At 41.2% G+C, this 12,247-nt stretch overlaps 1 protein-coding gene across 19 annotated transcripts in view; it reads right to left on the bottom strand.

The window, feature by feature from the left end:
- LOC141512949 (maestro heat-like repeat-containing protein family member 7) overlaps window positions 1-12,057 on the bottom strand; it is a 50,108-nt gene extending 38,051 nt beyond the window's left edge. For 4 of the 19 annotated variants that reach the window (XM_074222333.1, XM_074222326.1, XM_074222341.1 and 1 more), the window contains exons 1-9: window positions 11,882-12,056; window positions 10,995-11,045; window positions 9,885-9,949; window positions 8,955-9,077; window positions 8,697-8,773; window positions 7,928-8,057; window positions 7,711-7,797; window positions 1,063-1,167; window positions 464-599 (exon numbers count right to left, since the gene is read on the bottom strand). In XM_074222333.1, coding sequence (XP_074078434.1) covers window positions 464-599; window positions 1,063-1,167; window positions 7,711-7,797; window positions 7,928-8,057; window positions 8,697-8,773; window positions 8,955-9,077; window positions 9,885-9,949; window positions 10,995-11,031 — 760 coding nt within the window. In that variant the 5' untranslated portion in view covers window positions 11,032-11,045; window positions 11,882-12,056. The other 15 variants (XM_074222338.1, XM_074222334.1, XM_074222336.1 and 12 more) reach the window with 9 other exon arrangements.
- Between the last annotated feature and the right edge of the window lie 190 nt (window positions 12,058-12,247).

Below are 12,247 nucleotides of genomic sequence, written 5' to 3'. Positions count from 1 at the left end.
AGATTCCCAAAAGATTAAATGACTATTGTTTCATTAGATGAAGTAGAAAGTTAAAAACTGTATTTTAAAATTTTCCTTGTTCAAAATTCCTATAAATGTTACCTTAAGTTCTTGGGGAGAGAAATATTAGAGGGTATGGAAGAAGGATAAGACTATATCATATTAAACATTTCTCCCTAAAAGAGAAGACCTTGAGGGGCAGCTAGGTATGGTAGTGGATAAAGCACCGGCCCTGGAGTCAGGAGTACCTGGGTTCAAATCTGATCTCAGACACTTACTGATTACATAGCTGTGTGGCCTTGGGCAAGCCACTTAACCCCATTGCCTATCAAAAAAAAAAAATAATAAAAAAAAGAGAGAAGACCTTGGATTTTAAATAATATTAAATCAATAAAAATTATTTCTAGCAGAATTATTCTGAAAACACAGAGCATATTAACATTTTTTTATCTTCAATACTTACGCCTCTGGTTCACAAAGAATTTGAAGAAGTAATGAAGTGCCTCTGAGGCCCGTGAGCTGACTTCATAGCTACCGTCCATACAGAAGAGACCCAAGACGACCATCAAATTCCCACCAATCTTGAAATTTTCTACATGCTTTGTAAGAGATTGGGAACCATTTACTTCTCCTTAAACCCTGGAGTTAGTCCCTCTCCACCCACAATTTTACTTCTTGTCCTCATCTCTCAGGCCTTTGGTCACCATGGACCAAGTTTTTCTCAATGACCCCAAGTTAAATTCTCTCCAACTTCTCAGTAGTGAAATTAGGGCACAGAAAAGACTGAAATGGAGGTTCTTTGAATCAGTGGCAGAACTTTGAAACACGGGACCAATGCTTCCCTCTATCCTTGATCACAGATGTGTCCAGAAAATCAGACTCCACCATAGAGGAGGGCAAAGAAAGGAGCAGCGCAAGGAATTTATAAGATTTATGAACACACACCCTCTTGCTCCTCTATCTCCTAGGAAGCCCAAATGGAGCATATGCTAAGGTTCATCCCAGTACCATATATAGAGCATGAAAGAGGACGTCACGAAACAGAACCTTGGAAACACTCACTCTTAATTCAGGAAAGCTGCTAATGAATCTCAGCTGTCGGCAAAGAGTGCTCAAAGCCCGGATTCTCTCAAAGATCTTATTCGACAAGATCCAGGGCATGATGATCTAGGTAGAAAAATAAGGATACGAGGGAGTCACCATCTGCTTAAAGACACAACAACCTTTCTAAGACAGAGGTGAGGATTATCTCTAGCTTATTAGGCACAGGGTTCAAAGGCAGGTTTAAACATTTTTTTTTAATCTATTACTTTCTAAATCACTTCCCAACATTCCACTCTCTGAGAATTACCTCAATGAGTATTTAAGTATTTGTCCAACGGCCTATGGAGAAACTCAGATTTTTCTTAAGATAGAGCTAGGGGACAGCTAGGTGGTGCAGTGGATAGAGCAGCAGTACAGGAGTCAGGAGGACCAGAGTTCTAATTTGACCTCAGACCCTCAATAATTAACCTAGCTGTGCAATTGTGGGCAAGTTATTTAACCCCATTCCCTTGCAACCCCCCCCAAAAAAAAACAACCCTATATTAATATATAGTATTACTTTTGTACTTCAGGAAATACACTATCATAAATATGTGATTATTCTTTTCAGTGATGTGTATCACAGCTCATCCCCACCTTCTCAGCTTGTGCTGTTCTTGTTCCTACGTTCATATGTCTTCTCTATGAGTAATCTGTGACTCACAGCCTATTCACAAGGGATTCTCCTTTTGGCAGACTGATTACTTGGTGCTCTGTGCTTGTGTGAGGAGCAGCACTGGTAAGATCTTAGGAAGAAAAGCAACCCATAGACTTTTTCCCTCTTCGGAATCTGAAGAGTCTGTAACTGTGTCTCCTCTCTTAAATCTAGAGATCAGAAGACCAGGATCTCTCCAACTCCACCCACTGAACACTAAGTGATCTCCACTAATAAGGAGGTTCCCATGCAAATGAACTTCAAGCTATGGGTTACATTTTAAACCACTGGACTCTTAGGTCTTTTGACATTAGGTAGGCACCAGTGTATCACTAAGACTAACCATTTGTTATCTCTCATTTTCATCACAAATGAATTTTGAGAAAAATAACTGCTCAAATTATGGCTGCAATAGATGAACACCATTAAGATCTATGAATTTTTGAAGGGATGAGTGAGGGCCAAGTGAGAGTGTTTGTAAAGGTAAGTGAATGGGGCTGCTAGGTGTTGCAGTGGATAGAGACTAGCCCATCTATTGGTCTGATCATAAACTCTCTGGATGATAGCCCAAATACAATTTCTTTAATGCATATCACGATTGAGAATATGCTATTGAGTACTTATGGTAGGTACTCCAAAATTTTCAGTCACTAGAAAAATGGTAGTGTTAAAAGAAGAGAGTTCTTGTCTCAGGGAACATCTTGGGATTATTGAAAATGCTAAAACATTTCCTAAAGCAATTTAGTTTACTTTCTTTCTCCCATTTAAATCCTGGGGTTTATTCAGTTTCTATCCTAGATACAGATACTCATGGATGAGCCCAATGAACTGCCATCTAGTTAATTGTCATAGTTTGGGCATTAGTCATTCTTTATCCATTTAAGTAATTAGAGGTCATTTGTCATGTTGGAGTTGTCAAGTTGTCTAGGACAGTTCCCTCCATATTCACAGCTCAAAATCTGTGAATATCATCCACCCTTCTCTTCTTTACTCTTTGATGAAAAGTGGCCTTTATCCTCATCAAAATCCTCATCTCCACTTTTTTAAAAATTATTTTTAAATTTAATTTTCTACCTTTTACTTAAAAAACTCTTACACCTCTCAGACCTCCACTTTTGAAAAAAAAAAGGAAGGGGAGGAACCGACTTGTAAGAAATATTCAATCAACAAAAACAAAGCATTGGATATGTCCAACAATGGATGTTTCATTCTGCTTGTGATATCCTTCAGGCCCCTATCAAGATATAGATAAAATGCTTCATCTTCAGTCCTCTAGAACCATTGTTGGTCAATACTCAACTCCTCTCCTTTATTCCATTCCCTCCCATCTCCTCTGATGGCTTGTCCCACCAAATCATTCTCTCTCCTTTATGTCTAGAATCTCCAATTTCTTCTTATCAATTGATTCACTCCCTGATGTCTAAAACTCCTGATGCCAGGTGTTCCCTTATCTTTATTTTTTTTTAGGGTTTTTCTTTTTTGGGTAAGGCAGTAGGATTAAGTGACTTGCCCAAGGTTACACAGCTAGGTAATTATTACGTGTCTGAGGTCGGATTTGAACTCAGATCCTCCTAACTCCAGGATCAGTGCTCTATCCACTGCAACACCTAGCTGCCCCATTCCCTTATCTTTAAAAACACTCACTTGGCCTTCACTCATCCCTTCAAAAATTCATAATCTTAATGGTGTTCATCTATTGCAGCCATAATTTGAGCAGTTATTTTTCTCAAAATTCTTGCTGTCTCCTAGGTTCTCAAACTCAGAGTTGATACTTCTGAAGACATTATTATCAACTTCTTAATCTATATCATCCCCTATATCCTGTCAGTTTTGAAATCCTGTCTATTCTATGTCCACAAGATCTCTTACAATCCATCTTAAGAGTGTGCTGGAACCAACTCTAGCTTTTGACTGCCAAATGTTAAAATTTCAGCAGTATATTCAGATATCAGTCTTGTAACCTAAACATTTATCTGCACACCCTGCATTGTTTTATAGACATTGCTTAAGCTCAGGAAGAGTACAACAGAAAGTTCAGGCTCTGGTTATCTCCAGACTGGATCCCTCAAAACTGTAGATGAACAATAGTGTTTTAGGGTTTGCTTAACTTTACATCCATTATCTCACCCAAGCCTTACAAAACTTTCCTATCCATCCCATTCTCTCTGCTCATACTATCACCATCACACTTTAGGTCCTTGTCATCTCTCTCCCAGATTATTCTAACAGTTTTTCTAATCAGTCTCCCCCAAATCAAGTCTCACCCTTCCTTATTTTTTGTTTTTGTTTTTACAAGGCAGTGGGGTAAAGTGACTTGACTAAGCCAAGTAATCATTGTGTCTAAGATCAAACTTGAACTCAGATCCTCCTGACTCCAGGGCTGGTGCTCTACTGCACCACCTAGCTGCCCCAGCCCTTCTTAATCATTCCTCCACGCAGCTAACAATAATATTGCTAAATTGTAGGTCTTAACCTTCTCATTTGTTTGTATTTAATAGCTCTCAATTACCTCTAGGATTAAATACAAACTCTTCTAACGGACATTAAAATCCTTTATAACCTGGCTCCAACCTGTCCTTCCAGTCTTATTATGTGTCCATATAGTCTAATCTGCCAATGTTATCTTCTTGAGTATTTCACTTGGCTTTTATCTTTCTTTATAAGAAGATGAAGTGATAATTAACTGAGGCAGTGTGTGTGTGTGTGGGTCTTTTGACCTTATTGTGATGAAAGCTTCATATCAGATAAATTTCAAATAGTGAAAATCAAAGTTAGTCTTTATCCATTTTTCAGCACAAAAGGTTTTTTTCCCTTAAAATAAATTAGGCTGGAACTATTTTAAGTAGTCTTGATTTTGACCTTTGCTCTAACTAGACAACAGTGCAACACTGATAGTAATTAAATGTTTTTTGACTGACTGATCCAGAAATTATTCCCTTGTCCAAAATCAGTTTTCCTGAATGAGGTACTATCAATTTAATTGTTTGCTGTTATTCAGTGCTCACCAGAGCCTGGGAATACTCCTCATAATGAAAGAATTCATGATAAAAATCATAAGGTTTCTGAACAGACCTCTGAAACTACTGGCTTCTCTCATTTCTTAAGCTGTATTTTCCAACATAATTTCCTCATTCTCTCCTATATGCATAATTGCAATGAAGTCACTGAGACCCACTGGCTTGATTTAAAAATTCTGTATAGAATTCCTTTGCATCCTCATACTTGACAAGAGATATTGGTCCTTAAGCTGTAATTATCTCCATGATGGACCTTTAGATGATTCTTCCTATTCCAAAGAATAAGAGGAAGCCAATTCCATCAACTCCTTCATTTGTTTCTCCAGGAAAAGCTATGCTGCTTAGATTTAGCTTCTAGTTTCATGATTAAGCTGCATATATTAAGATGCTGGTTATTTGGACAAAGATCTTGACTTTAAAATCCCAATAGCTGAATAAGTATTTATAGGCATTCTGAAACCTGCATCATCCTTGGTAACAAGGGCACCATTTTTTTACCACTCCATCATCAACTCTGGGTAAACAGATGAGGCCCCCCCAGGCCTGAGCACCATTTGAACCTTTTAACAGGTCACCATGGGCAAAGAAATTCCTCATCTGGCTTTCAACCTCTCCAAGACAAACCTTTCCCTACTTAGCTAGGCTGGTACTGAGATACCAGACAGAGTCTGTCAACAAGGGTTATATTTAAAACATTTTCAATTTGGAAAAAATCTGCTAGAGTAACTTTCAAAAACTGAGTACTACACAAGGATTATATGAACACAATTGCAAATCACTTTTCACACAAATACAGATCTAACAACTAGAGAAATATTAATTGCTCACCAGGAGACAGAGCTAATATAATAAAAATGATTCTACCTAAGTTTATTTACTTATTCAGTGTAATGCCATTGAAACCACCAAGGAATTATTTTAGAGAGCTAGAAAAAATAGTAACAAAATTCATCTAGAGGGACAAAAGGTCTATATCAAGGGAATCCATTTTTTTTTTAACATGAAGGAAAGAAACTTAGAAGTTCCAGGTTTTGAATGATATTACAAAGTGGTAATCATCGAACAATCTGGCAAGAAGTAAGAGTGGTGGATCAGTAGAATATATTACGTACATAATATACAGTAGTAAATGACCCTAGTAATCTAGTGTTTGACAAACTCCAAAGATCCAAGCTTTTGAAGTAAAACCTCAACATCTGACAAAAATTGATGGGGGAAAATTGGAAAGCAGTTTGGCAGAAACTAAGCACAGACTAACCTCTCACACTATATGCCAAGATACGGTCAAAATGGATACATGGATACATGATTTAGACAAAAAGAATATCATAAATAAATTAGTCGAGCAAAATAAAATGTTTTTGTTAGCTCTATGGATAAGGTAAAAGCTTATGACCAAACAAGAGAAAGAGATTCACATAGAAATAAAATAATTTTGATTACATGAAATTAAAAAGCTTTTTGCACAAACAAAACTAATACAGCCACAATTAGAAGGAAAATAAGACACAGGGTGGGGGGTGGAATATGAACAGGAAGTTTTCAGAAGAAATCAAAGCTATCAACAGGCACATAAAAAAATGCTCTACAGCACTACTGAGAAAAATGCAAATTAAAACAACTCTGAGCTACTACTTCACACCTAACAAACATTACAAAAAGGAAAATGACAAATGTTGGAGGGGATGCAGAAAATTGGGACATTATTGTGAACTAGTCTAAACTGTTCTGGAGAACAATTTGGAACTATGTTTAAAAAGCTATAAAACTGTGCATACCCTTTGAGCTAACAATATCACTACCAGATTTGTATCTCAAAGAGATCAAAGAAATGGGAAAAAGATCATTTAGACAAAAATATTTATAGTAGTCCTTTTGGTGGAGGCAAAGAAGTGAAAATTGAAGGCAGTCCCATTATTTGGAGAATGGGAATGAATGAGTTGTGGCATATTACTGTGATGAAATATCATTATTGAGCTATTAGAAATTATGAGCAGAAAAACCTGGGAAGATTTATGTGAACTGATACAAAGTAGAGTAGAAAGTTGAACACAACAGAAGCACTGTGATGATAATCAGCCATGAAAGACTTAGCAACTCTGATCAAGACAATGATGGGAGACAGTTTCAAAGGACTCATGAGTTCTTTCTGCAGAGAATGAATTGAACTCTGAATGCAGATTGAAACATACTGTTAAACTTTATTTTTCTTGTTTTATTGTCTTTTTATTTTGCAATACAGCTAACATGGAAATACATTTTGCATGACTTCACATATATAATTGATATCAAATTGCTTGCCTTCTCAAGGAGAGGGGGTGTGGCAGGAGGGAGGGAGTGAATCTGGAACTCAATATTTTTTTGAAATGACAGTTAAAGCACTGGTCCTGGAGTCAGGAGAACCTGAATTCAAATCTAGTCTCAGACTCTTAATAGTTACCCAGCTGTGTGACCTTGGGCAAGTCACTTAACCCCCATTGCCTTGCAAAAACAAAAAAAATTGTTAAAATATTTTATGCGTAATTAGGAAATTTTAACCATATAAATAAAAATAGATTTTTTTAAAATTAAAGTAAAACATATGACCTGAAAAATTAAAAAAAAAAACAACACTCATCAAGAACCATCTCTCCATTTCTAGGAAGCATTAAATGTAATGGTGGAAGTATTAATAACATGAGACTCAAGACATTCTCAGTCTTACCCTAAAAGCCAGACATATAGCTTCATATCATTTACAGATGGAAGGATCACCCTCATTTTATACATGGTGAAGCTGAGGTTTAGAGAGGGAAAATGCCCTAAATTCCAAAGGTAGTAAAATAATGGAGGCTGGATTTAAGCCCAGGTCCTCTGACTCCAAATGTAATGCTTTTTCCAATCTAACACACCACCTATCCTTCATCTTGTTCTATTTCTTCCCATAAAAAAACCTCCTTGGCAAGCATTACCCACCTCTGTGATTTCAACAAACACCAACATGCTGGGGTTCTCAGTTTCAGTCATTAGTCCTTGCAACATTTCATCCAAGGCACGAACAGTCTAATAGCATAGTAGACAACAAGGTTGAAGGGTGGCTGGGAGTAAACCCTGCACTCCTCTTTATTTTGAGCATAAAGTACAAGAGGAAACAAGGTGGGGCGGGGGGAGTAGGGACAGCTGAGGAAATTACCTGGCTGTATAGCCTAATGATATCCCTGTTGTTGTCATTCTCCAAATTGGGAGGCAAGGAAAATAGACTGAAGATACCTGACTGTATCAACTCCATTCTCTGTAAGGGCTGGAACTTTGGGTCCACACGGCTGGGGTAGGAGAGGACAATAGAATAAGAAGGGATAAAGAAGGAATATCTTAGATTCTTTAATGAAATAGAAACAGAGTACGTGTATTCGTTTGAGTATTTGTCTAGGGACCTGTATGAAAACCTGTTCCATTTATTAGACAAGAAGGAAATGGTGCCTAGGTGTCCAGGTCAAGATCTGGAGGCTTGGACTTTCAAGGATATTCCCAGCCTGTTTTGAAGAGTTCATACTGACTCTCAAATGGGGGGGGGGGTACTGGAGAAAATGACTCTAGAAAACAGACTGTGAAACTTTCACTGTTGAGTACTTACATCTTAGCAATCAACAAATGCTACAAATTAGGACATGATCTATTGTTTTGTTGATCATCTCAATTTGCAAAAGTGATGGGAAAATGTTATTAATATTAAGCTTTAAAGTGTGTCCTAAATATTATTTTTAATCAGAGAGCTGATTTTTAATCATCTATTGGCACAAGCCAGCCCAAGTGAGCCCCCACCTCCCCCTCCCCCTTGACCACTAGATATCCATAAAAAGCAGAGGAAGCCAAGGTTCTGAAGTTACAAAGATGGCTACCCTCCATCCCAATGAAGAAGAGGGTTCCTGTGACTGATGGAATGAGCCAGGGAGGGCAGGTACCTCATTTCCATGATGCAGAACATGGCTTGTTGTCTCATAGAACTGATCGACACGGCAGGCTCTTCAAGGATCAACATCTGAAAAGGCCCAGAAGAGACAACCAAGAAGCCCCTCCAAGAGACAGAGCAGCAAAGCCCAAGACTGATTTACCCTCTGCATTCCCATCTCTCTAGACTGTGAATGGCTCCCATTGTTCCCAAGTCTTCCAAGACTCATTTTCAGAGAAGACACATCTGGGCTTCCCCCCTACTGTCTCACCTCCACTCTCTCTGCCAATATGGCTTTACTGCAGTAGTAGTCCATATTGTTGAGCTCCCGACTTTTTACAGCACTGCACAGGATAATCACACATTTCAAGAAAGCCATCTTCGTAGCTTCATCCTAGAAGGACACACACACACACAAACACATACACAAAGAGCCTTCGTCCTGCCTGGACATTGTCCTCCCTTTCCCCTCCTTTCTCCCTCATTCAACCTATATATTCATAAGGGATCTCTCTTAGGTTAGGTCAAAGGGCATCCCAGGCTTGACCAATACAGAGCACATCTGGTCCACGTCTTCCCCTCACCCAACACAGTGCTCACCTCTTCCCTCTCCATAGTCCATCATGGAATGGGCAGCCCTTCATCCCCAAGGAGTACAAGGGAATCCTTCAGGATGGGAGATGTCTAGAGAGGGATTACAGATTTAGAGCTGGAAGGGCCCTTTTGGTGAAGTGGCTGACCCAGATCACTCAGACTGCATTCAGTCTTTATTAGGCACCTACAGTATATAGACATTGTGCTGAGGGCTAGGGGATACAAAGAAAGTCCAAATTCAGCACCGGCCCTCAGGGAGCTCAGAATCTCATGAGGATCACACCAGTGGGAAGTGGAAGACTTTGAAGTCACACTTGGGCCCTCTGACCACAATTCAACATTCTTTCCACCACATCCACTGTGGGACACTCTAGTGAGATGAGGAGGGAGAAGAAGAGCACTGGCCAATGTTCTAGTCACCAGGAATCTGTCTGGAAAAGTGTTGGTCACAGAACAGAGTGGGGTGGATAGAACAGGTAGGATACTGAGGTCAGGTAAAGTCAAAGAAGAATCCAAACCTCAAAGGAAAAGGGGGATCTGTGAATAAACCCCTCCACCCTCCCCACCCACACTGCACTCCCAGAATGCTGCACAAAGACATCTGTACCTGATTTTTAGATTTTAGAAATCTTAAAATGAAGTTAAGTGCTGCATTTTCTGATGGGAGGAACCCTGGAAAAATGAACAATGAGTGGACTTAGAAAAGCTGAAAAAGTGCAGTCACACACAGGTGCCTCTCTCAAATCCTCTGCCCAGATCTGCCTCGTGAGGATTGAATACAGTGGGCTGGAGATTGGAATTCAAAACCTCCCTCAGATTCCTCCAGTCTGGGTGGCCTTAGCTAAGTCATTTAAATTGCCTTAAGCTTCCATTTCCTTACTAGTAATAGCACCTACCTCTTGGGGTCCTTGAAAAGATCAAATGAGATAAGTAATTTAAAATGTTTTTCAGTCTTAAAGCATCACATAAATGTTGGCTATTTGTTATTACTGCTATTGTTATTATTATTATGATTCATCTAGTCCAGTGGTTCTCACATCCTATACTCCTTACCCTCTTAAAAATAATTAATGATCTCAACCCTCCCCTTCCCCAGAGTTTTTGTTTAAGTGGGCCACATCTAAGTGGGGAAAGCACCAGACCTAGTCAGGAAGACCTTTTCAGAGACTTTCTATATAACTCTGGACTTTTCACTTTAACCTATCTGCTTCATCATGAGGATAATAACACCTCCCTCCCTAGATAGCTGTGAGGATCACAAGGGTAAAGAACTTATTAAAGTGCCAGAACATAGTAAAACACTAAATAAATGCTGGGTATCAATATTAGTAGTAATGATATTATTGTCACCTTGTAGGGTCATTAGGATCAAATGAAATAATTGCAAAGCCTCGCCCATAGTAAGCACTATATAAATGCTGGCTAGCAGTAGTACTGATAGTTAATAGAAATAGCACTAATAGCAGTAGTAGAGGTAGAAGTAGTAGTAGTAGTAGTTGTAGTAACAGTAGCAATAGAGGCATTAGTAGTAGTAAAAGTAGAGGTAGAAGTAATAAGAGTAGTAGTGGTAGTAGAGATAGCAGAAGTAGTAGTATCAATTGCAGTAATAATAGTATTGGAAGTAGTAAAGGCAGCTAGGTGATGCACTGTATAGAGCATGGGCCCTGGAGTCAGGAGTACCTAGGTTCAAATCTGACCTCAGACACTTAATAATTACCTAGCCGTGCGGCCTTGGGCAAGTCATTTACGTCCATTTGCCTTGAAAAATCTAAAAAAAAAAAGTAGTAGAGGTATTAGTAGAAATAGCACTAGTAGTAGCAGTAATGGTAGAGGGAGTGGATAGTAATATTAGCAGTAGTAGAGAAGATAGGAAAGGTAATAGTAGTAGCAATCGAAGTACAAGTGGTAGAGATGGTAGTAGCAGTAGTAGGAGAGGTAGTAGTAGTAGTAGTAGTAGGGGTGGTAGTTAGTAGAGGTACCAGCTGGTAGCAGCAGTAGTGGCAGAGGTAGTACAAGTGTTAGAGATAGTAGTAGCAATAGTAGTAGAGGTAGTATTAGTGGTAGAGATAATAGTAACAGTGGTAGTAGAGCTAGCAGCAGCAGCAGATAGAAGTACTAGTAGTATTACTAGCAGTAGTAGTAATATTAAAAATGCAGGGTTGCTGTGAAAACTAAAAGAGAAAACTTAAGGCAACGCGCAACGTGTATCGGAGCACTCTAAGTAGTAGTAGTAGTAGCCGTAGGGCGGTGGTGGCAGTGGTGGTAGTGGTGGTCGGAGTGGCAGCCCAGTAGTGACGGCGGGGGGGGGGGGGGGGGGCGCGTCCCCGCAGTATCCGGGCACCCGGGCGCGCCCCCGCAGCATCCGGGCACCCGGGCGCGGGGCCCGCTCAGCCGCGGCGCTCTCCGGACGCCCCCCGCCGCGGGGTCGGGGTACACTAGAGGCGCCCCCGGCCCCGAGGGCAGACGGGAGGGACCCCAGGCCACTCAGTCCGGGAGGGAGGAGGAGCTTCTGCGTCGGCAGACCCACAAGATGGGGGCCGGGGCGGGTGCGGCCCCCAGGCCTCAGGCGCCCAGGGGAGGGGGCCCCCCGGAGGCCGCGCCCACCTCGGTGGTCTCTCCTCCCGCATGTGGTCGCCCTCCACGCCCTGCTGCACACGGCGGCGGCACCGGGGCGGAGGGACGACAGCCGCCGGCCCGGGCTTCTCTCCGCACTGGGGGCGCTCGCGGGGGCAGCGGTCGTGGGGCCGCCCAGGGGTCACCGCCCCCACGCGCGTGCGCACACACACACGCACACGCCGCCCGGACCGGGTGGGGGTGGGGCCCGCAGCCACCCTCCAAACCGCCCCCAAGCCGCTGCGGGCGGGGCCGGGCTGGGAGCCGCTCCCTCCGGCCCCACCTCCGGAAGCTCCGAGCCAGAGACAGGAAGCGAGCGACGGGAAGGCGGAACCGCCCGCGGGGAAGGCGGTCACG

This window comes from Macrotis lagotis, chromosome 2, assembly GCF_037893015.1.
Source record: "Macrotis lagotis isolate mMagLag1 chromosome 2, bilby.v1.9.chrom.fasta, whole genome shotgun sequence".
Classification (NCBI taxonomy): domain Eukaryota; kingdom Metazoa; phylum Chordata; class Mammalia; order Peramelemorphia; family Peramelidae; genus Macrotis; species Macrotis lagotis.
The sequence above is the reverse complement of the archived record's forward strand: the minus strand, read 5'-3'. Positions and strand labels throughout refer to the sequence as shown.